At 48.0% G+C, this 25,147-nt stretch overlaps 5 protein-coding genes across 5 annotated transcripts; 2 read left to right on the plus strand and 3 right to left on the minus strand.

Moving 5' to 3' along the window:
- Positions 1 to 5,261: 5,261 nt before the first annotated feature.
- N7525_010162 (uncharacterized protein) lies at positions 5,262 to 5,570 on the minus strand (the record flags this gene model as incomplete). Its single annotated transcript, XM_061214995.1, has 1 exon — positions 5,262 to 5,570. One exon carries the CDS (start codon positions 5,568 to 5,570, stop codon positions 5,262 to 5,264), a length of 309 nt encoding a protein of 102 aa, XP_061067507.1.
- Positions 5,571 to 8,522: 2,952 nt separating this feature from the next.
- On the plus strand, positions 8,523 to 10,195 carry brlA (C2H2 type transcription factor BrlA; the record flags this gene model as incomplete). The annotated part of the gene is made up of 2 exons (XM_002556616.2): positions 8,523 to 8,535; positions 8,826 to 10,195. The coding sequence occupies 2 exons, from the start codon at positions 8,523 to 8,525 to the stop codon at positions 10,193 to 10,195; spliced, it is 1,383 nt and encodes a 460-aa protein (XP_002556662.2).
- Positions 10,196 to 14,763: 4,568 nt separating this feature from the next.
- On the minus strand, positions 14,764 to 17,658 carry N7525_010164 (uncharacterized protein; the record flags this gene model as incomplete). Its single annotated transcript, XM_002556617.2, has 3 exons — positions 14,764 to 16,985; positions 17,038 to 17,250; positions 17,310 to 17,658. 3 exons carry the CDS (start codon positions 17,656 to 17,658, stop codon positions 14,764 to 14,766), a joined length of 2,784 nt encoding a protein of 927 aa, XP_002556663.2.
- A 754-nt stretch (positions 17,659 to 18,412) lies between these two features.
- N7525_010165 (uncharacterized protein) lies at positions 18,413 to 19,760 on the minus strand (the record flags this gene model as incomplete). Its single annotated transcript, XM_002556618.1, has 2 exons — positions 18,413 to 19,024; positions 19,077 to 19,760. The coding sequence occupies 2 exons, from the start codon at positions 19,758 to 19,760 to the stop codon at positions 18,413 to 18,415; spliced, it is 1,296 nt and encodes a 431-aa protein (XP_002556664.1).
- Positions 19,761 to 20,125: 365 nt separating this feature from the next.
- Positions 20,126 to 21,911, plus strand: N7525_010166 (translation initiation factor eIF2B subunit gamma; the record flags this gene model as incomplete). Its single annotated transcript, XM_002556619.1, has 3 exons — positions 20,126 to 20,176; positions 20,233 to 20,362; positions 20,458 to 21,911. The coding sequence occupies 3 exons, from the start codon at positions 20,126 to 20,128 to the stop codon at positions 21,909 to 21,911; spliced, it is 1,635 nt and encodes a 544-aa protein (XP_002556665.1).
- Between the last annotated feature and the right edge of the window lie 3,236 nt (positions 21,912 to 25,147).

The following is a 25,147-nucleotide window of genomic DNA, read 5'->3' on the forward strand; positions in this document are numbered from 1 at the left end:
GCAAATCTGCCAGTTCCCGCTGATTTCGCCTTTGTCTTGGGTATGCGCCCGAAGCTGCGCCTTCGGATTTCGAATATGACCGCCAACACTGCATGGTGAAAGTCCCGAGACCGGGCGGTTTTCTCGGAGGATTAAAGGTCTTCTTTCCCCCTTTTTTTTGCTTTTTCCTTGGTCTGCGACTTTCCGTTGCACGACACGAGTGGGAGTCGGGTGGCGACCACGTAAAGTGCGACACGTTCGGTTTTGGGCTTGCACATGTCGGAGATGAGATTCTTATCCGTCCCGATGACTTGTCCAGATTATTGGCTCATAAGTTGCCCGTGCTTCGCTGTCTGTTGGGGATTTGTAATACCTGTTCGTCCTGGTTATCCTTTGGCCATGTACTCCGTACTTATTCAAATGATTTCGGTTTGGACCAAGCGGGCAGCCACTTGCTTGTATGTGGATAGCATCGCATTTAGCCATTTCATATTCTCGCGTCTTTGGTTGCCGAGTCCTCTGGCGTGGGGAATGCTGTTCTGTAAGTCGCAATATTGATGGGGATGGGAATGTTGGTCTTGCAGCTCACAGTATGCAGGAGATACGTTACTAACAAGCGAGTTCAGTATAATGAACAAATACAAAGAATTGTGTCCCATGTAAGAAGTAAAGTCATATCTACAATTAGAAGATCGCACCTTCCCTACACTCATTGTAAACAAAAGGAATTTCCCCCTTTGTCCTCTTCACCTTTTCCTTGGTTCTTTTTATCTTTTCTAGCCAGTACACATTTGCTTGACACCGAGGGCTTTGCTGATTAGTATATAGAATACAAATGTCGAGGACGACTCAAAAAGAGCAAATTGATTTTGAGGATTGCATTTTCCTATATTGTCGTCTGGTAACATCCCCATGTGGTTAGTCTGCGAAGGACAGCCCAATTTGCGGAGCATACTCAGCGTCATGCTATATCAAGATGAATAGGCAGAGAGATCCTTTTGTCTTCTGTTAGAGGTTCCTGATCGGCAGGCTCATCTTCCGTGAGAAGAAACAATTGTGGTATTTACCACGGCTCTAGCTTTTCGGTAGGACGAAGTCTGTGACTACTCTTGCCTCATCAACAAGTTCCCAGTTGGCGTAGCAGGCCACTTTCCCGTTTAGGGAGTGAAACATGTCCTCTGGCATATTCATGAAATCTGCCATGGTCATGGAGTGCGTGGAAGATTGTACATCGAAGCTGCTCAGGTGCCCGATCGAATCCTCCAGCCCTAGACGGTGGAGGGAGTGATGGCCACGTTTTTCTCCGCCTGTGGATAAGTATCTAAGCTCTCGGTCATTCATTGAATTCTTTTCGCCGCCCTAGCAGCCGAGTTTCACTCTGTCCATCAGGAGGAAGCCATTTGAAAGCAATCTGGGGTAAGTGGAGTGTGTCGTCTTCTGCATCCAAAGGCTGGTATTCTACCAATATTTTAGGTCCACATACGGTGTGGGCTATTCCTTGTGCTTCGACTTGATCTTCGAACCTGAAGGCTTCTGTCATGTCTTTGAAGAGCCGAGAAATTGGACTGTTTTCAATGTTCTGTCTGGGCCTGCTTTGAGTAGCGCTGTCAGTTTGGCGACGTGGATGCACTTTTAGTCCATTTACAGATTCCAGGTATATTGCCAGTGAGGATGTTGCGAAGATCCAATGGACCTACCCGGTATTCCGTGGCTTCATCCGGTCCACTTCTCGTAAACGATCTGACCTTGAGGTGTCGCTGAGCCTGAAGCGAATGGAAACATGACCCTAGCGAGGAATCACCCTTCTCTTTGACGAAATGTCGTTCTTCCATTCTTCCGTCGTTCCTCAATTTAGTCAAAAATACGACGAAAGGTTGGACTATGTAGCCAGGGTAGTTGTAGACAAGTGATGATGTGTGGAGGAAAAGGAAGGGAAAGTGGAGGAAAGTGCCGAGGTGGACATCTCGCTCATTCATCGCTCGTCCATCGCTCGGTATTCCACCATTCCATATATTAGTAGGATAATAAGTTCCAGTAGTCTGCCCTTTATCAAGACATTTTACTATAGTTTGACGATGAACAAGAATAAATATGCTTCTATACTCAAGGGAGTCTAGAAGACGTCCTCGTGTCTGCCTTCTTTATGCCTTCTGGTCAACAAATATATATTCGCGTACAACCACTTAGACTACACATCTAAAGAGTATATCCAACCGAATCAAACATTGCACGTTAAGAAATCATATAGCTACCAATACAGAATAAGTACTCCTATTCAATTACGATCATTTTCCGTCAAGCTACTTCGTTAGTAGGATCCCAACTCGGTAAATGCCACGGTAACCGCATACAGCGTACACCACCATTGTAAGGTAACGAAGTTCCTCGAGGCTGGACTCCCCCAAGAAGATGGAAAAGGTGTAGAGACGATATCTACAAGGACACCAGAAAGGAGCAGAAGAGACAAACTGAAAGACATTCAGAGATACCGAAGGTTGGTTGCTACACTTGATTTCGCCTACATAACACCCCGGAGCCCATGAATATCCCCTTTGAAGGTCAGATTGTTATGAACGTTATTGTGATGGCCCCAAAAGAATATCGTACTCAGTAAGCCCAACACTATTCCCCCTGACCAATCCAATACAGACCAAAATGATGACCATAGAGTTCAGCGCTATCTGCTTCCCAGCCTGGCTTAGCATTTCTGCCCAGAAACCTACACAAAGAGCTTACGACCACCAAGCCCTTTCTCATCTGACCACAGATTGGCCGTGCCCCATCCAAGACCGCACAGAGCATGTCAAAGCCCACCCAAGCCCAGAATGACATACAACCCTGTCTGGATAATCCGCGTCACAGGAGCCCATTCCAAGCACCCGCCGCGGTCCTAGCACAACCAACACGACTGCGCGAAAGATACAGTAAGAAAAAGTGCTCAAACCCTCATAGTCGGGTCTCACTCGCGGCCCTGAAGCCAATATGTAGGAGAAATGAAACCAGCATCTAATAACAGCATGTACCTCTCCCGAGTAGGACATACAAGCGCAAGGGCCCCAATAATATGATATCACCGGATTCCCATCAGCGATCATCTGCAATCACACCAATCAGGGCGCGCCGTCGCCGACCGCACAGGCTAGACATGGTTCGTGCTCTGCAGGGTTCCTGCAGAGCACCCATGTCTGACATTCTCCAGAGACTTCGATGTGCAGGGCCGATCCGGTTCTTATTGGGGACTCGAACATGTCTTCTCTTTCTTTCTTTTTCTGGGCGCATGCTCATCCTACCTTGGTTACATCGGTGGCTACGGAGTACTTTGGTCGCAGTATAGGCTGGGTTACATAAGATTGTGGCAGCGGGCATGCATGTACGGGCGGTTGGAGGGAATAGAGCAGGTCAGTGTGCTTGCACTGGTATGTGATATCGGCGGGATTATTGCAATGCTGCACCTCTGCGACACTGTAAGGTTCTCTTATTATTTCTGATTCACAATTCAATAGAGTCGAACATATTGGTTTTAGTCTCAGATGCGAGTCGCGAATCATGGTATTAAGTATCGTGATGGTATGTGTGCTCCTTCATCGCGACTCACATCGCGTTCCTGGGAGTAGAGAGGTATACAGAATGTCCACAGGCACACGAGGATCCAACCTGGGGAATCCCTGAAGGGAAACTAAGGTGAATAGAGGAGAACACTATCAACCAACCATAAGGAAGAATATCTCAACAGGGCAGAGCTAGAGCCTTTCTAGGGCATATAGACTTTTCGCCACAATGAAGTTGGTTCCTGGAAACCGGGAATAAATTCATGCAAGGCAATGCAATGCAAGTCAACGTGGAGAATTCATTTACTGGAGCAAAAAATCGAATTAAAAAAGCAAATCAATTGTTTTTTGAATGCCTTTGTGAGCGAACGAAAAGCCGTTATGTGAAGAGGAAAAAGAAAGTCAACAAGCAAGGGGGGTGGGGGTGAACGGGAACTCATTGCCAGAGACAAGCGAAAGCCAACAACCGGATCCCATTTTGGGAATTCTGCATAATCCCGTCCGTACTTATGCTATTTTGTGTACTATTGATCAACTTTTGTGACCTCGATCTCTGACGCTTGCTTCCTATAGGCCGCTCAATTTCGTCCCTGCATCACCTCGCCCAAAATGTCCTATGAGATAAATCATTGTCTGCAGGTTATCAATTCTATAAGGCTCCTCTCACTGCCTGAGCCCCATAATTACTAGGAAATCCATACCGATGTCTCGGGTGACACCGATAAAATGATCAGCTCTCGGCCGATCGCTAGAGTGCTTTATCGAGAACAAAAAGTCTCCATTTAGACATCCAAACCCAGTCCTAGCACGGTCCCCGCTCATACGAATAGTCGAGCGCTTTGGCTTCAAGAGGTGATAACCTTTATTGGAAAATACATATCGAAAGTAAGTCGAAGTATTGGTGTGAGATCATAAACCAACACCATGACTCGCGATGAAAGCCGAATACAACATAGTCAACACCGAGTAATGGACATTTGTGCTTGTGTGCTTGCGTCAGTGGCACTCAGCGGACCTGCAGCACTTGCATCCCCCCAGACAAACGCCAACTTACAGGGCCGGGAGGAACACTCTGCATACCGGAGAATGTCAGTGTCAATCATCAGTGACTAGACACAATAATAGGTAGTACGATATACAGACAAGTATGTCGGGCCATGATCTAGTGGTAGATTGCATGGACTGCCACGTCCTTACGAATGTGATAAAACTTTGCTACAATATACGATAGGAATAGACAAAATTGCCGTGGCGTTGAGGAGAGAGGCTTGCATGTCTTGTTGGTCACCTGGACTATTTCTGGGCTGCATTCTAAGCTCTTCGTTCTTCGTTCTTCGAAGAGCGGGAGAGAATCCGGGCAGACTACGGAATACGAAGTTGATAGCTCTATTCGTGTATTCCGAGAACCTGGTAGCGCTGGGCGAGAAATCGTGCTAATGCAGCCATATTCTAGAGCTCAGATAAGGTTTGCTAATTCGGGACTTGCGCTGTGTATGAGTTGACTGGTCCATCTTTTTTAATACAACATAGTTTCGATTGTCTAGCCTTGTGGCCAACGCAGCCATCTATGGTGGTACGTAATCACGTATGTGATTATACCGGAAGAGGGCAACTACTGTGTAAAGAAATCGAGTGTTTCACTCGCCACAGCTGGCACCTTTCTGAAACCAAGCAATGCGATCAACAGGGGATTATACATCGTGGAGAGGTGGAGAGCACCAATGAATCTCAGTCTCAGCCATCCAGGTATCCACGAGGTCCATCAAGACTACAGAAGGCGAATATCCCGTAATTAGTAGAGGTGGCGAGATGTCCGCTGTAGATCCCTGTAAGCTCCGTAGGCAAAAACAGGGAAGGCATGTACACAATCTCAGACGCCTGATGATCGCCCCAGGTAAGCCACACTCCATCCCTACAGCATGAGCCACCGGCGATCAGAGTGGCGCAGTCCGGTAGGCCAAAGCGGGTGCAGACTGAGGTATGACTCGATGCGACCAAAGCAAAGCCGCTATCGAAACCTTCATCGCGGCATTTGAGGTGCATTAGGGTGGATGGATACTTCGGCAATGGTCTGGGGGCTCTAAGTACGGGCCCGACTGCAATAGGGTCTACATTTGGTGATAGTGGCCTCTAGTGTCGAAAATCATAGCATTATGACGGATTTGGTTCGTGGTGAAGGGAAGCCATTTACGTAGGTGAAAGCCGTGCCTTGAGACGCAGGGGCCGAGAGATCTGGGGGAACAGCTTATTATTTTTTGGAGGGTTGGGTCGCCCTTGCTGCACTCAGGTCTGGCCAGGAAATTGATCATCAAAGCTCTGACTGCGAAGTGTTCAGATTGTTTTCTCTCTACTCCGTAGAGATATCAGACCCAAAGTCTATATTGTATAATATGACTACCCAGGTACAAAGGTACCTAGATATTCCAAGGTTATGACTCGGGAAGGTTACATCTAAACTGTAAGCGTATCCATGGATATAACCTGGAGGGAAACTTAAACGAAAAGCTAGACGCCAGAGAATCCATGGAACAACCCCATTAGCTTCTTGGCGGGGTTCGTTTACTTCTGGGGTATCGGGATTTGAACAAAGTACAATAGTCTTGAACAGTTGCAGGAATCAATGTATTTTATTAATAAAGCTTGAAGAAGCGTGTCAAAGCGGTCTTTTGAGCTCATGGGGGATAAGTATGCAGGTATATCAATAAAGCATGGCGAAGGAGTAAGAAGAAATAGTTCAGATGCAAGAAATAGAAGGAAATGAAGTGGGGGCTTGTCGGGGCTAGATCTGACAGTAACGAGCAGACACAGAGCAATACACGTAGCCCTGGACACAGATCGACGCGAACAAAACGATCGACAAAAAAAGAGGGGCCGAGAGCACTAAGAACCGCCAGGACGGACCGAAGAGCAATTCCACTACTCGGTCCAGTTCAAACCTAATCGGACTGCCAAAAGGAGCCTAGCATCCATAACTTTTCTCCAGAAAACGTAATCATTTAGCCTTATGGCTCAGTCAAACGCTTGATTATATTAACGCCAGTACTGGATAAGCCCTGTTTCATCTCGATCCGCCGGGCTATGCAAGTGCAATGTGATACACAGGCAAACAGCGAAATAGCAGAATTATCATTAATACGGAGAACGGGTCACGATTTTGCCTGCAGCGGAGACTAACATTCGAGGCCGATCGCTATCTGGACGGGGCATGTTTGAAACAAGTGGCCACGGCGTGGAACGAGCATTCAAAGAAGAATGCGAAACTTTTGCCTCTGACTGTTAGCCACGCAGAGAGAAAAAAACAGGTGTACATCGAACTAGATAATCCTATCATTCAGGTCTCACCTGACGCGTGATGGGTCAGACGCAAGTGCCAACTTAGGCCGACACCGTCCGAACCGTTGGGGCGGATTGGTGGCTTTTTCTCAGACCCAACGGGATGGCTGTTGGTTGTTCCCCGAGGCTTGCGGTTAGTTTTTTTTTGTTCTCACATTCCAACGGGGACCGAATGATGAAGTTCATTTGTTGGGCCCGTATGGAGTCGTCCTAGAGGTATGTACGGCTTACATCGTAGAGCCGATGGGTCGGGTGGTGGGGGTGGGGGGCGAGGCCCCCGAGACTAGACTCAAGATAATAGATTGTAGGAATAAAATCGAATTATGATTTTATAATTAAAAAAACAATGCCAGGACGATCCACCAGTGATGATGATATCCTAGAAGAAATTAAGCGGAGAAATAGGGGAATGCTGCAATAAGTGGAAACTCTGGAATCTCAGATTGCTACTCTCCGGGAGAGATGCAGCATCAACCAGGTTCGCACAGACAATTCAACGTCTGACCTATCGCAAAAGTACGGATGAGATCGATCCAAGCCTCCACTACACGTCCGAGCGAGCTCATATTTTATTGTATGTGAATTTTCGATGTCTTGAGTTTCCCAATATCTTTTTTTTTTCTTTTTAATACTCTACATTGAAAAGAAAATGATCACCTAGGTGCAATAAATAGTATTACTCTTTTTGCCTTCAAGGTTTTCCATCTGAGACCTTAAGTGGAGAGGAAGATCAGGGTCTTAGATGGTTGGTGCATCATGATCGACACGGCTAGAAAAGTCCGGGGACGCGATCGACCTGCATGTCCAAATAGACTCTGCTCACATTTTACGGAAGCTAAGAGGGTACAGCCTGAGCATTCCAATGGACTACGGAGTCCAAAGAGCATGCTCTAGTACAGGATTGGTGGAGAAGAATAATAATGCATGAACTAAACAAATATAGGATAAAAGTCGATCAAACTAAATAATACCGAAATACTGGGTCTATTTCCAGAAAGGGATTTTTTTTTTTAAAAAATATAAATTGATATCATTTAATCATTTAATATTATATTATTTACATTAATACATTAAGAAAAGAAGAAAAGAAGAAAAAATAAAAAGAAAGAAAAAAAAAAAAGAAAAGGTGAGGGATGACAATCCGCCGATCCTCAAGTCACCTTCAGGCCAGAAAAGGTACCAGGAACAAGCTTCCCCCGTGGATCATTGCGTTCTCATACTTGATTCTTCTTTTAAGACCTTTTAAAAACTCCTTGCTGTACTTATAATCTCCCCTCCCCTCGAAAACCAGGTACTCATATAACCACCACCCCCCTACCTATCTTAAATCTGAGACCAGCCTCCCCTTCAGCCTTTCTTAACCCGCGTCAAAGGGCAACTGACACCAATATTCCGCCTATCTTGTTCCTGGTGTTCCATACCAGCCCATCCTTATTGTCCGAGTTGGGAAATCCCAATCCATTTTGACGCGAAACAACGCGAAACATCGATCAAACCTGCAGCCCTCGAGGAACTTTCAGTCGATCCCCAGCCAATATCCAGCCGTTAGATCCTTTGCCGCGGTAACGGATCTCATAGACTACATTCCTAGCCTTGCTTTGGACCTCCCGGCACGCGACGCGCCTCTAATTTTGGCCCAAAGTGCTAATCAGAGCTTAGACCATGGCGTATAGCTGTAAGTCCGATCCCCACCCCTCGGGATTCTATGCTGGACCAATTTGTTTATTTCTGCTCGTTTGTCCTCCATTCCCTTTCCTTTTGCAACATTCTTTCCTTTCCCTATACTCTGGGACCTAATACACATTCTCTTGTCTTCTATCTCTTGTCCCTTTCCTTTATACTTACCTTCTTTTGAATTGTTTACACTGTCGACCTTCGTTCTACTCGTTCTACTCTGACTACTTGCCTATCATTTTACTTCGTCTTTCGTTCTTACACACACAAAAACAATACAATTTACTAAAGTCCACTGGGCAGGTGATACCATCAACCCACCTGCATCTCGACCTTTCAAAACTGAAGACTTGGACGACATGAGATCTCACGGACAGCAAATCTCTGATCGTTTGACTGTTGAAGTTGACTGCCACTCTTTGGGCCCAAGTGAATGCCCCTCGATGACCTCGAGCTTTTCTCCTTTGGATTCTCCTACTCCCACGCCTACCAGTCTCTACAGCCAAGGCTCAATGGCCTCACCCGGGTGGCCCGAGCCTTCCCACTATCACCACGGCCTCCCAATGGAGCGCCGAACATCGGCTACCCCATTGCGCAGCGCATTCCGAATGGCTGATCTCACGTCAGGCGAGGGCATGATGAATATGCCCTGCGGTAACATGGACCGACAGGAGCAGATGCCCCTCCCCGATTATCTTCCTGGATACGACGAGAATGTCGACCAACTCTGGATCCCTCAGGATATGCCAAAGACATACCAGGAGCCCCAGTTCCCTTACCAGGCCTCGATGCCTCAGTACAACCAGATGGCTCGCAACTACTACCACCGTCCTCAGCAGGCTGGATATCTGCCTGAATCGGCCTCGAACCCTTGCCTGTCTCGTCCAATCTTTACCCAATCCACTGAGCGGATGCCTAATTCCGCCTCAATGTCTAATATGCTCGGCTGGATGCCCTCCCACGAGTCCTTGGTACCTCAGACCATCACACCGGCCCAGGTGCAGCCCTTCCCTTCAGGACCCGTGACCCCTCCTTCTTCGTCCTACTCCGACTTCCCCGCCAACATCCCAACTTTCAAGACCCACACTCCTTCCACTCCCCACCGATCGGTCTCTATGGGTACTCCCTCAGGGTCAGACACCCCGGTCAGTCGGATGTCCGGACACAACGATTACCAGGAAGACTTCCAGCTCTCTCCTGTCTACCGTGAAGGCATGATGCAACGTCACCGCCAACCCTCGCGCAAATCCTCCAAGAAACAGCTCCTTCGCTCTAACCTGAGCCTCGAGAACTTGCCATCAATCATTAAGCAGGTGCAATTCAAGTGCAAGGAGCCAGGCTGCAAGGGGCGGTTCAAGCGCCAGGAGCATCTCAAGCGACACATGAAGAGCCACTCCAAGGAAAAGCCTCATGTTTGCTGGGTTCCTGGTTGCCACCGTGCCTTCTCCCGAAGCGACAACCTCAACGCCCACTACACCAAGACCCACAGCAAGCGGGGCGGTCGGAACCGCTACGTCGCGACCCTCGATGAGACCAGTCAAGATTTCGACCCCGACTTCCGTGGCCAGCTTACTCCTGACGGTCGCCCTATCTACGGCAGCAAGCTTGAAGATACCATGCCTGACTGTGGCGAGCTGAGCGTCGATGGCTGGGATGATTAGTCGACACCCAAAAGCAAAATCAAAAACTCGAAAACCCAAACAAAAAAAAATGAATTCCACGCAAGTCATCCGAAAGAAAATATGGAATTATAGAAACACAAAACTGAAACGTGGCCTTCATTGGCCCTTATTGATACCCCGTCTATGGCGGATCGACTGCTATGAAATAGCAGCGGCATTATGGGCCAGATCAACCTCTGGCCTGGCGTTGTACATGTCTCCTGGAGGATAGGAGACTTTTTGATTTATTTTCCCTTTTTTTTTTTTTTTTTTATCTTTCTCTTGCATAATTTGTTTGGTGCCAAAGGCTGGGAGGTATTTCTGAACATGGAATTTATGCGGCGTTGCATATGTCTTTTCTTTTCCCTTTTTGGTGGATCGCCTTTGGGATAATCTTGGGAGCCCTCAGGGGTTGATCGTGTACAATCTGCTACGTGTTTTACGTGTTTTATTCTTTTTTTATCACTTATCGCTTGTACTACCACCATATTGTCGCACCCGGGCATAATATACAACAAAATCGAGATCTACATGGTTGCACTGCATTTGACCTCTATATACCCTCCTTTTGGGAACTTTCCTACATCCTGGAACTGGTATTACAATATTGTAACTTGGCCTCTCGCGTGGCTCCTGATCTTGGGGGGTCGAGACGTGCGCCTAAAATGTTACACATCACAACCCTCGGGGCTCTCGATCCTTAGTTCCTGGATCTCTCCAACCCGATCTATCTGTTCGATTGAAGTGGATCAAATGTCGAACAAATCGGGCCTGTTGCAGAAATAGAGCATGGTCGGACTGTGCTTTCTACTCGTCTTCCCTCAGAACTCCCCACATCTTCCAACCCCTAAACGGGGGTCTTCCCATCACCCAGTTCCAGAAACGCCATGTCATCATCTCTTCACCGCGGCTATAGACATCATTTACCCATCAGAATAATGCTGTATACTCTTTACGTGGAACACAGTGCCCCGAATACATACTTCAATACTACTGCAATACTACTGCAAACCACAATGTGGGCGAAGAGTCGATACTCCACCCCATGACCCGCACCACTTTCGACAGCGCAACCAACATCGCTAGTAGCATGTATCAGACAGCCATGTGGAGCCCCATTTACCCGTTCTCTGTGAAGACCCAAACCCTTGGAAAAGCCCTCCAACATACTTGTAGTTCTAAGTATAGCACTTGGCGCAAAAAAAGGTAAGTACGAGAACGAGACGGGAATTGAGAAAAAGCAAAAACAGAATTCAACATGCTACATTGTACTCCATACACACGTACACACTGCATAGCCAAGGATCCCACACAGTCAAGAGCCGCGCTCCTACGTGCCTGGACTCTCGCCACCGTGGGTGTTTATGCGTCACCCCCATTCCTCATTCCCAATTCCACGGGGCAATAAGGGCTTTCCGAGCAAAAGGACAGAGACAAACGTCCTATGACAAATGCCCCGTCCTTTTCCGGATGAAACCCATATTTGCTTTTTCCAATGATCGACGTGCATGGAACTCTTCCCGTTCTTCAAACTCCAAGGGTTTGGGTAGGACCTCTTTGCCCTGCACCTCCACTACCGGCATATACAACATACATTCTTTCCTCTCTCTACTCTATACCCTAAAAAGGGTGACATACAGAATACTGACCTCATTTATTCTCCGATGTCAGATATATTCCACTAATTCCAAACTATATTCCCCAACCCAAACCCAAACCCAGATTCCAAATCCCGATTCCAAATACCCAGAGCCCACCGCTACACCGTACACCGGCGTTTGGCACATTGTGCGGTGTGGTGATTATTAGGCACAACGTTAAATTAGCCCGACGCCCATGCTCTGCATGTACATAGTACGTTACACCGCGCTATGTATATGCCACGCCGTACAAATTGGGAATGGTGTCTCGCAATGGCATGATATGCGGGAATGATATCCAACCTTTCCCGCTTTATTGGTTTCCATTCCTTGATTGCGCCCTTTTATCAATGCACAAGAGTACCTATGAGGATTAACGTCTGGAGATGCATCCGCCTTCCGCTAATAGGTTATTGATCCTGTACAATAACTTGTTTTTCTTTCTTGCTTGCTTTCTTTTTTTTTGTTTCCGTAAATCATTAGTCGCATTTGAATTTGCGCGAACGATCGGTGAACTATTCCCGCTGCTTCGTGTTCGACCTGCTGTTCAACTCACTGCAGCTATTACAAACTCTTTCACTTTTTGTCCCTCCGTTAACTTTTCCTATTTACTGCTAGATAGAACGAGAACACAATGCGTACCTATTACCACATTCCACGGAAAGCTTCTCCCGGCCACTTGGATAACTACCATTAGCACACCGATCGGTATGTTAGTACGCGTGGACTTCGATGCTAAGGTACAATGGAGTAGGTTGGGATATTATACAGAGTTTGGAACAGCATAACTACGGACCTTCCAGCATCCGGATCAAAGGTTCTCAATGTCGTAATGCCCATCTAACTTCGCGTTGATATGCGAGCAACCTTTTCGAATGGCCCTGCATACACTATACTGATCTACACCAATTGTGCGGAGAGTACGGAGTACGATGTACATGCATTGGAATGTGATATTGGAGTGTCAATCAAGTGGGTTCTAGACTCTAAGATTGGGTTGTTTTAGTATGAGTTATTTTCTGGGGCGATTGTTTCTTTTGTATGCGATGCAACCTCAATTTTATTACTCTCTATAGTTATTGTTATGCTCTATATTTTGGGTTCATCCGTGGTAGTGAAGGTCTCCGACTATTCTTATTCGTTCGGCTTACTTGTACTCGGATGTGCGGCGATCCCCATCCCTAGCTTGGATCTCGAATTGGTCCTCATAGTCCATATATTTCCGATGGTGCCTAATTTCCCACCTTGCTTTAATCTCGTTGGGTGAAATTGTTCAATTTCCCCTACTTCTACCATATTATTGGGTGATCTCATTGCCATTTTTGAATGCACTCTAGGTGAGTCCACAAGCCAACCAGAGTCTAACAATCTTATAGCCTAGACCCTGCGCCATCATATCCCCTCGTCCTTTTTTATTAGGTGTTTACAGTTGCAAAGTCATAAGACACCAGAAGCCCACATCAGTCCATCGTTGAACTGTATACTCGGCTGTTGATACCCTTCCCGATCGGGAAACAGGCTTAGTCACTCATAGACCCGCCAGCGCTGACACATCATTTATGTAATCACACGATATAAAAACTCAGCGCACCAATTTTCCGTAGCTCCTTCACATAAAATCCGACATCTTTGTCGACCTCGATCATACGACAACATGCTTTGCAAAGCCATTGCTCAAGGGATTAATGTCTTCCCCTGATCATTGACTTTAGCCTTGCCTTTATATACCCCCTCCATCTCGCGAGGCAACTCTGGTCTATCCTTACTATGATGATCACCAATTCTATTGACATGAACTTCTCCATGAATGTTTCAAAAATATCAAGCTCAACAGTCTGAGTACCGATTGACCAGAGAACAGTCTCAGTGATAGTCACTGTCACTGGCTGTCTGTTTTTGCATAATACTGACGATGTCGTTCGATATCCCCCTTTCCATAGCTGTTTGATACCTTATGTGTCTAATTGAATACTTACTATCCTTACCATGTGCCTCTCCCTCTCTTCCCCCAGCTTTGCAGCTTATAGCACGGATGTCAAATTGCGATCCGGCCCTTTCATGGCCGCGGTCGCGCCGAAGAAGTGCTTATATCGACATGGAGATTTATCTCCCTAGCCAGTGAGTACTAGATTTTTGTCCTACGGTTCGCCCGAGGTGGCAAACATCCATTGAAGATCTGGGACATCCCGTATTTCGTAGTCTTTGTTTATATGGAATGAATTTATCACTTCGATTGTGTCTGGTCTTTTTCCCGCTCGAGAATGTAGACATGGTGCGTGTAGAGTTCAATGCGACATTGACTCGAGATGTCAATGTTCGAGATGTGCTTAGACCGATGCTGCAATCCGTGAAGGACATGTTGGGCCAAGTGCACCGGAGCTATAATCGAGACTTACTAACGAGGTCCTACGAATATTTAAAGGAGTATAAACAGAATCCAGTTCTTGCATTTTGTCTTATCAAATTCAGGTATTTCCACAATGCAATTTGCAATCCAACCCCCATAGTCGCGTCGTTGATATCAAAATAACTCCTGTACAGAATGGTATCGAGTTTGAAAATCCCAGGGTTCCCACCGAAAGCCGCGCCCAAATTGTACAGTTGAACGAAAAAAAGAAAAACAGAATAAGAAACAAACAAAAAGAAACAAAAAACAATAACGCCGTCCTCTCCAATCTCCGCGATGCCTGGTCCCTATACAAAACCCCGGGATTTCAGAAAAACAGAAAGAAAGAAAGGCCAAAAGAAGAGACAGTGAGCGGTTGCTAACCAATGGCCCACTGCCGTTGGGTAAATGCTCATCATAAATTGGCCTCGAGCCAGATATTACACTGGTGAAATTGTAAATGTAGAGCAAAACTTCTGTCCTCACGGTTATCATCAATCTCGTATGTCGCCACCTTATATCAGCCAGCAAACAGACTAGCCTCAGTTGTTCATGCCACCCATACTGTGCATCGAGCCTTGCGCCTGCATTTGCTGCGCTTGCAACGCAGCCCGCTGTTGCTGTCCGCCGTCCCGCTCACGTCGCATGACCTCGGAGACCCACGCTTTGGCGGTCTTTTCCAGCCCAGGACCATACTGTTGGGCAATATTGGAAGGATACTGGTTTGGCGGGCCATACTGAGCCATGTACCGTGTCGACATATCATGTCGCATGCGAAGCAAGCGCTGTTGGTAAAGCTGGGTGTATCTCTGGGCTTGGTTCATGGGCTGTCCATTTTGACCCATTTGGCCACCATTCGCCTGCGCAGCTGCCATCAGCATTTGCTGTTGCTGTTGGTTTGTTAACTGCTGGTTTCCTTGGTGTGGTTGGGCTTGTTGGCCCTGCATTTGTGGGTGCTGGCCTTGCTGTTGCTGTTTGACTATTTGCATCTGCGCATATTGAGCACGCATGAGCTGAGCCTGGTATGCTTGCTGGCCTTGTTGAGGAACTTTAGGAACACCCTGGTGGGCTTGCTGCTGTTGCTGTTGCTGTTGCTGTTGCTGCTGCTGTTGCTGCTGCTGTAGCATTTGCTGCTGATGAGATTGGATATTTTGCTGCGCGTGAGCATTGGCTTGCAGTTGGGCTAGCTGCTGTGGCGTGAACTGATTGTGCGGAATATGCCCTTGTTGTTGCGCCTGAAGAAGCGCTTGCTGTCGATGTTGCAGCATCATCTGCTGTTGTGGCGTGAAAGACATGCCTCCGTTCATCTGCGGCGTGGCTCCCATGCCCTGATTCATCACCGGAGTCTGACCCATCGAGTGAGTTGGACTGCCATGACCCATCCGCTGAGTAGGCGTAACGTTGCGCATGATTGGCGTGGCATGCGACATAGCCGGTGTACCCTGGGTCATCTGCGGAGTACCATGTCGGCTTGGTCCTTGCTGACTTCTTGAAGGTGCCATCGGGTGGCTCATAACATTCGGATGCGCATGCTGTAAAGCAGATGGAGGCCGTGGTGGACTGCCAGACCCAGATGCGGTCATGGTCATCGGAACCGCCTGCGGCATAATGTTACCAACTAGTGGTGATGAGGTGGCATGTGGGGTCTGGTTACGTACAACAGGCGAAGACTGTTGGCCTTGGCTGACACTATTGGGCTGGGCCATAATGTGACGATTTTGCTGTTGCGCAGCGAGTTGAGCCTGCGCCTGCTGGGCGGCAAGTTGTTGTCGTCGCGATTCCTCTTTCGCGTGTTCCTCGGCTTGCCGCTGCTCAATCGCACGGCGCCGTTCTCTTTCCTGCTCCTGCTGCTGCCTCTTGGCCAACTCCTGCTTCAGCTTCATTTCATGTTCACGTTTAGCCTTCTCCTCGTGTTGCATGCGAATCGTTTCAAGTGTCTTGAAACGAGAGAATCGAGGTTCGAATGGTGCCACACCACCCGCGTCATCCACGGCAGCAGCCTTTGCAGCGCCGCCGGGGCCAGAAGCCGTGGGCTCCAGTCGTTCGTCCATGATAAGCATGAATCTCTCCTCTTCGGCGGCCAAGGCTTCGTCCGCGGCAAGTTCGGCAACGGTTCTCTTCCGGCGCTTGGGCAAGGGCAGCGGGTCACGATGCAGTGGGCTTTCCAGATGCTTCAACAGCTCTTGGGCAGCTTCAATACTATGCACAGGATCCAGGAAGAGAGGAGGCGCCAAGGCCTGTGTCATCTTAGACTCGCATTCCAAAAGATCCTCGGGTTCAACCAGCATTTTCTGTCTCTTTGCGACATGACCGCGATCTGGTTGGCTGCCTCCAGGGGTAGCCGAAGGACCGGAGGGGTTTTGTTGCGCTGGTGTTTTGTTGGCTCTCGGGTCGGGAGTGGTGACCAGCAGTGTCAATTCTGCCTGCAAAGTTCGGGCTGTGGGATGGAGCACTGTGGTGAATACTCGAGGCTTCATGGGGGCATTTTTCTGACTTGTGTTGTTGCTTTTGTCGTCCGTCTGATCGCCAGTCGCCATGTCATCTGTCTGTTGATTGGCAGCCGATGTCCCATCGGCCTTGGTGCCTTGTGTGGCCGAGGTCAGCTGATTTTGCTTTGGGTATGGAACAAACGCCGACGGGGTAATATGTTCGTTGTAGTTGTGTAGAGAGAATGGTGTGTTGTTCTCGTTGGATGAGGTAGTGGATGCTTTCCTTGCTTGCGCCGAAGCAGACTTGTGATCAATGACTCGGACGATGAGGCAACCTAATCAAGTTAGCAGGGGGTAATCCGACTGTATGTCAAAGCCAATACCTACCTTCGTAGAACTGGACACCGCCTCGTAGTAGCTCGTCGATCAGATCATGCGGAACTGTCCCGGCACGAAGGTGCTCGATGATGACCTTCATTTCGGAGTTGTAGGGGAAACTACCATCTTGCTGTTCAAATCGGAAATGTGTAGGATGTAAATGCACAATAAGGGATGGGGGGCATTTCGAATATTTCTTGAGGATATAGGATGTAGTTTTCACTATGAGGAGAAAGTCAGTGATCGCGCATTGCCATTGCGAATGCCACAGAACTCCGTACCATATGGTTCTGGCGCTTTTTTCCCAACTCGGTATGCCTGATCTGTCACAGCAGTCCTCGTCACTGGCCGGCCAGAGCGCGAGGACTGATCCATGGGTCTTTGCGACTGATTCCTGGTCCGATTAAGGGGGCCTTTGGTTGTGGAAGTCGCCCCATGGGCCACACCGTTTGTGAAATTGGAAGTTGGGTTCACGGAGGCTCCCGTCGGAGGACGTTTGGCGGCAGATGTAGGCGAAGACGATAGGTGCTGGCCCTTGACTCCGTTGACCGCGGCCTGGCCGAAAGGCGGGGGCGGCCGCTTCATCTTCTGGGTATGGGAGGCCGGCTTGGAAATTGCGGTCGCCATCATGTCTGCGCCAGTTGCGCAACCTCGGCGTGACCAGTAAGTTAATAATGCGACTTATCGGAATTCGGGTTTGATGATGTTGAATAAAAGCCGTGCTCGGGAAATGAGTGAGATGGCCGATGCGCGAGACATGTGGGGATAGGTAGGGCGACACCGGTCCCCAGCACAGCTGGACTTCAATGCGGAAAATCGGCGGAGATTGACCGAATAGGATTAAAGAATGAAAGAATGAAAGCACCCGTCCAATAAGGCTGCTGGGAAGGGGTGAATCGGAGAAGCCGCTGGACGAGGTCTTGCAGAGGTAGGTCAACTGATGATGCCAAGCCGTGGGTCAATGTGAAGTCGGTCACATGACCCTTTCCGAATTGAGACTAGTGTCAATAGACGCAACAATGAGATACGACAACAATGAGACCGATTGAAATGCATAGGTAGATGAATCAACGCATGAATAATTCGATATGCTGCTGCCTAAATGTACTATCTTATGCCTAACACTCTATAGATGTCAGAGCTAAGTGAGCGAATTGTGAGAGTTATCCATGTGGTAAATAGACGCAACCTTGCGACAAAAGAAGCATACATTATTCTGTCAATGGTGAATTGTATCAAATAAAAGCAAGTCATTCGGAAAAACAGGGGAATAGGGTCAATCAGTCATAAGGGGGTTTTAACAAGAAAAGAGAAACAGGTATAGACATGCAAGCAGACAAATATCAACATCAAAATCATGGGGCAACAACTTGATCTGAATGATCTAGTCCAGGCCACGCACTCGTCGTCGCCAGTCATCTCCAACTCGGACAACATCAACCACATCAATACGCTTGCCGAGTCCTGTGACGCCCTCCTTTTTCCACCACTTCTCTTCCTTTTCGCCAAGTGCTGACTCGTCATCACTGTCGATGAGACCGCCACGGCCACCCTCATCTCCGACCACGACGATAACCTGGCGGACCCAATTAGAGATATGGACAGCGGGTTCGCCCTGGTCGCCAGTCAAAGACTCTTGGACATAAACAAGTTCTGGGAATAGATGGCGGGCAAGGTGCACATAGCCACTTGGAGTACTGAAAGGCATGATCATGCTGTCTTTTTCAACAAGTGCTTGTGCCTGTGTGTATAACGTCTTGAAGAGGCGAGATGTGCCCCCCAATTCGTCCTCCTGGCGGGGCTCGACCGCAGTCAAGTCCCCAGAGGCCAGTTCCGCAACAGAGGCTCCTTCCTCGGTGCCAATGTTCGAATACGACGAAGCCATAGAAGGGGTAGTGGGAGATTTGATGGCATGTTTCAATTCCGGGGCATAGATCAACACGAAGATTCTGGAGGTTTCCAGGTCGACATGTTCAGGGAGGTGAGACAGAATGGACTGCGATCGTCAGAAAAGCCTAAAATGGGTGTCAAGGGCGAGGACTTCTTACCGCATGTTCAGAAGAGAATTCATCGGAATCAGCCGATGAAACCGAGGAGACAACAATTGCGACTACCTTCTTGTCCTTGCTGCCGGTATTTGCTGGGCGGCTTGGCAGTCCACCACTCATAGTCGGAGTAATGGCGGTTTGTTGGCTTCTCTCGTGAGCTCTGGTTTGAGCCTCCTCCGACCATCTGGAGTGGTCCTCGAAGTCGCCCTCACCTTTGTTATCCTCACGAATTGACGTGAGAGCGCCACCGACAAAGGCTCCTGCGGCAGTGACGCCCGCCACAACTCTTTTGCTAGCACCGTCGAAGATCTGTTGAGGGCTAGGCGTGCGGCGCAAAGCACCTTGCATGCGAGCCATCATACTATGATCATAGGAAGCATCTCCAGGCAGAGGTTCCGCTCCTGCGCTTCGGGCATAATCTCCGGTAGCATAGGAAGGTGGTGGGGGGTAGTCACTTCCAGGTCCAACAGGAGGCGGGTAAGGGCGGCCATCTCCGTGGGGGCGGTCGTCTTCGTCTTCATCGTCGTTTCGTTCACTCCAAATCCAAGCTGCAATACTAATAGTTGCAATTCCAGCAGTCAAGGCCAAGGGGAGCCAGTATCCCATGGCAGTTCGTCCGCCAGTTGAGCTGAACCCAGTGCCGGCTCCGCCCCGGCGGCGCCGAGGGTCTTGAGGGAAGGACATTGCGATCGCAGGTGTTCAATCAGAGGTGGCACATTTAACAGTTATTAATCGCGGTCGCAATGACTCGCAGCTCGCATTCCAGACGTCGATTGGCAAAAGAAGGGCGCGGGGAAAGGGGAATAGGGAAAGGAGGCAGACGTCCTCGGGTCCTAGAAACATGTGGCTGGAGATTACCGCGGATGTTTACTTATGTTTGTCCTGTTTGCGCCTTCCTAAATCCGGAGGCGGGTCATAATCACGTGTTATCTCCAGGGCTTCCGCAAGGATTATGTAAGCAGTTTTTCTGACTCCTCCAGGGCTTATCGGTTTTGAGAGAAATATATGACAAGGCGTGAGAACTCGCAAGCGCATTGTCAATTCAAAACATGCCTCACTCAGTATCTGTGCCGCCAACGGGCCTGCAAGCCCTAATTCTTGTGAGCGACTAAGTTCCATGTATATGTCTTGAGACAAAAGCTAACAAACGATCAAGTGTGGCCCTGGTGTATCACTCAACACATTCACTTCGAACCCCGAGGAATACCCAAAATGCCTTATCCCTGTGGCCAACCGACCGATGCTATGGTACGCTCTAGACTGGTCAAAGAGGATGGGCATTACTGGTAAGCGCATTCCCGCCATCGAAATAGCATGCGGGGCATCCCATGACGCCATGTGCTCTATCGCGAAACAACGGATGGAAGACTGACTATGGTAGATGTCACTTTGGTCACCCCTCCCTCTTCGCTCGCACCCGTACAAGCCGCTCTACGACAGAACCCACATCTTACCTCCCTCCCTTCGCCGTCGGTCATTGCACCGGCAGACCTCGAGATGACGACAGGCACAGCAGAGCTCCTCCGTTTGCCCGAGGTTCAGACTTGTATCAAATCAGACTTCCTTCTACTGCCTTGCGACCTAGTTTGCGAAATCCCCGGAGAGTCTCTGCTTGAAGCATGGATGGTGTCTGGCGGCGAGAAAAATCGTCGGAATGGACTCAGTATGTTCTACCAGACACAGGGTCGGGAAGAGAGTGTCAAGGGCGAAGCTACAGACTTTGTGGCAGTTGCACCACTTGAGCAGAACGAGGCTCCAACCGTGTCTCATGCCGCGCCTCGTTCCTCGCTCTCCAAGCTAGTCCTCTCTATGCCCATGGCCACATTGAAGGAAAAATTGGAAAACGACAAGGGCTTCCTTGTGCGCCACTCTCTAGTGGATACGCATGCGCAGGTGAAGTTGCTGACGACATACCGTGATGCGCATATCTACGTCCTACCGTACTGGGTCAAGGACATGGCTCGTCTGAATGAGCAATTCCAGTCAGTTGGTGAAGATTTGGTTGGATGGTGGGCCAAATCGGAGTGGCAGCAAGGCCTCAGCGAGAAGCTGAAGATCAACGAGATCTTCCAGCAGAAAAGCCGTCGCCAGAGCCACGGACTCACTCTAGGTGAGAGTGAAAGTCACGACGGGGAATCCCTCGATGGCGAAGCGCTTGAGGAGGAAATTGATTTACAGAGCATGAGCACCACCAAAGCCACCCCAGACAAGTCCAGCGCAGTCGCATCAGACCCCCGATTCGCCTCTCGTGTCAAGGCTCCCACCGCGCAAACTGTTAAAAGTTCCAAGCCCAATCTACCGCCGATGCTCGCGTACGTCCAGAAGGGCACAACTCCTTTTGTTCGACGGGTTGATTCATCCGCCATGCTTCTCTCTACCTCTCTCCGTCTTGCTAAGCTGGAGTCCGTCGAAGAGGTTGGCCGAGTTGCTTCGTCGGCATTTGCACACCCCTCCAAAGTGGCACACACCGCTAGCATCGCGCAGCGTTGCACGGTCACGAGGAACGACTGTCTAGTGGACAATAACTCGACGGTTGAGGAGAAGTGTGTGATCAAGGAGACCATCATCGGTGCTAACTGCCATATCGCCAGCGGTGCTCGCTTGACTCGTTGTCTGATCATGGACGGTGCTGTTGTTGGTGAGCGCTGCCAATTAACAGGTACGATTGTTGGACGCCGCAGCAAGATTGGCCGGGAAACGGTGATGAAGGATTGCGAGGTTCAAGACGGAAATGTTGTTCCGGATGAAACAGATGCCAAAAACGAGAAGTTCATGATCTTTGAGGGTATCGACGACGAAGATGATATGGATGCTTCTGACGACCAAGATTATTGAGTTGACCTATATTTATCCTGGCTAGACGTTTATGAGATAAGATCCATGAGATCAAAGAGACCAAAGAGATCAGAAAAATAGAATTTTATACCCCTGCATCCACCAAGTCATGAAAGTTTAAATCCCAACATGTGAAGCAGAGATGAACCCTAACAGGCACTGTAAATGAGACAACAACATCGTGGTCCGAACAAGATAGGCTAAGAGGCTCACAGATACCACAGTACGACATCATGTGTAATGCCAATGGCCAATCCGCTCCACCTAATGTTTCCCCGGATGCATACTAAAACTTAGTACTTCCACCAAGGCAATGCTGGTGCAAGCACGGGACCTTTTGGGACGTTATCTTGGCAGTGGAGATACTAGTACTATTGGCCACACTGCATGAACTATCCTCCGCACGAATGAGCAGTTTCGAATACCTCTCTGGGACTCTTTGCATCCACCCGTCAAACATCAGACCATAAGCATGTGGATCCGGGATTTGGACACGACCAAAGCACCGAGCGGGTAATGTGCGAGAAAAGAAAGAGCCCGAGCACGAAGTAATCATCAGAGCCATAATGAGATCCCCTGGTTGAAATTCTTGTCTTCTCCGCATTTGTTTCGCGACGGTGGCCCTTGGCCTGTGCCCGAATTGCTACCCCTGGTCAGCCACATAGCACCGTGCATATTATCTCCGGTTGCTCCTTTCCGAGGTTGAATAGGAGATTAAATTCCCACGCACAGAGCCCGGGGGTCTAAAAAAAAAAAAAAAAAAAAAAAAACGGAGGCGTTAGGATGCTTAATCGGTGATTTGCGGTAGCAGATGCGCAGCCCCCTTCCCCTCAGTATGCGATATTGCCTCTAATCTAAAATTCACGCTAATTCCAAGCTCGGGAAAGGTGCCAACCCGTATGGAGAAGGAGAGATGTATTGGGATTCTCCACACGTGTATGGAGTATGTTAAACGGAGTTGATAAATGGTCTGAACGATTTGAGTGAGAAGAAAAAGTGTATGTCGATCACGCGGGAAGTTGTCTTGTAAGTGGATTGACGGATTGAGTGGTTTGCAGCAAGTGGGGAGGGGAAGCGGGACAAATTGGACGAGATTCCGAATTGTATGAAGTACAGTATAGATAAGATTTGCATAGAGGTGAGTGTGCTGTAAGCACACAGCCTACCTAGGTATCATGAATATCTCCAATCTGAGAGGGGACTTGGATCCTTTGAGATTCAGCCCTGGAGTGGCGCCGTGCCAATAAGCTGAACCGTACGACGCGAACTCCCGTGTCAAAATAGTTGGCCTCGGAAGGCCATTAGAATGCTTCGGCATTGTACGCTTACCGATAAAAGTTGAGCTAAAGCTTATTTGGAGTCGGCGAGGTACCTACCTAGGTAGGTAGGATATATATTCCGCGAAGTAGCAAGAGCACGAAAATATATTTAAGTTCCATGTCCTAATTTTTCGAAGACATAGATATGATCACGCCATGATATACGGCAGAAAGTAGGAACTCGGCCTTAGTAGTGACATTGAATAATGTCTCGGATGTTACCTCCATGTCCATAGGCAATAGGCATGTGGTGATATAAAATGTAAACGAGGTGGATTAGAGTGGACCACCACAAACCATGGAAACAGCTTCCCAAAGTTCGGATTAAGCGGGGAGCTCTTTTTATGAATTTGTCAAATTAGGGCTTTAATCTTTACATAAATTGGAAGAAAATTAGAAGAAAAAGTACGGAGTATAGGATAAGCACAAAGTACTTTTTTTTCTCTCAAGATATTTTGAACGCATGTGGATTGAACAAGCCGACAAGATAGCGTCACACTTTGGTGCAGGCGCAAATCGCGGGACGCGGTGCCAGGCCGATCGGATCCCCAGTCATCTACTTCCGTACTCCGTACGAGTAGGTAATTCCTCCACGTTCTCTGCCAAAGGTTGCCTTGCATCAGTTTTTAGTTTGACACATTTTGTAAGGTACAAAGTACGTACAGAGTATCGAGGACCTTGGAATAAATGTAATATTTTTACTACGGAGTACAGGTTTGGAATATTTTGGCTTAGAATAGAATGACTATGGAGATGTCTAAGAATATCAAAATGGAGCATTAAGGGGAGAACTATGATTGGCACATAAATTTGGAAGTCCCCCCTTTTATCCTTTTATGAACGGCTTCAGGAGATGAATTCAATGTTGAGGTAGTAGAAGAAAAAGTAGAAGTACATAAGATATAGTATAACTAGTATACGTTAAACAGTAAATCGTCAATAAATAATAGATACTATGTACGGAGTATGTAGACATAGTGGATTGTAAGTCATTAAATACATGGAGAATGTTGTACTCCTGTATCATGCAAAGAGACGCATAAGCATAACTTAAGAAATGCAGGTTTTCTCTCTTTCTTTTTTTTTTTTCTCTCTGCCTATTTTATTTAGTATTCTACAACAGTCTACAACATACTATATTGACCCTTTTACCATTTCAATTTTTGATTCAATTCAATTCTCCATTTTGGAGTACCCGGACCTAATCTACCCCGTACCGTCCACGTCCACCATCTCTCCGGAACATCCCCCCCCCTCCTATTTTCCCTTCTCTCATCTTCCCTTTCTCTCTTCCCACTCCTGAAGTGAACACATACCAGTGTTGTCATTTGTAGGGTTCTGGGGTTATTTCTGTTTGCTCTCTCTCTCTCTCTCTCTTTTTTTCTTGTACATGGCTCTCCTATTCTAGAGACGTCTCATCATCCTGGGGATCTCTCCCTCTTTTTTTGCCCATCTTACCTCCTTTCGTTTCTTCGAACTCGCCTGGTTTCGAGTTTCATTCTTCTGGCATCGAGCGTCCTTTTTTTCTTTTTCTTTTAATCGTTGTATCACTATAGCCTATGTCCACGTTACTTTAGAACAGGTATCGTTTACCCCCTGGCTGACGCGGTCCCTTATCCTCCCAACGTGCACGGCAAAAGAAAAAAAAAAAAAAAAAAGCAAAGCACGACCCCTTTCCTTACCAACTCCACCTTTCATACCGCATTGAACGTGAGAGTCCTTATTTTACTTTGTGATGGATAGCTGACAGCTCCTTGGTCACAGCATCCCATTTCGTTCCTCGGATCCCTATTTGACGCGAACACATCTCGGGCTCATATTCTATCTCCTATTTTTTTATTTGCGAGTTGCCTTTGATTACGATCCTGGACAGCTCGTGATTTCTACCCTTTTGACAATTTGCCGGAAAAAAACAAT

This window comes from Penicillium rubens (genome assembly GCF_028828025.1).
Source record: "Penicillium rubens strain IBT 27055 chromosome Unknown utg000004l_segment0_segment0, whole genome shotgun sequence".
Taxonomy (NCBI): domain Eukaryota; kingdom Fungi; phylum Ascomycota; class Eurotiomycetes; order Eurotiales; family Aspergillaceae; genus Penicillium; species Penicillium rubens.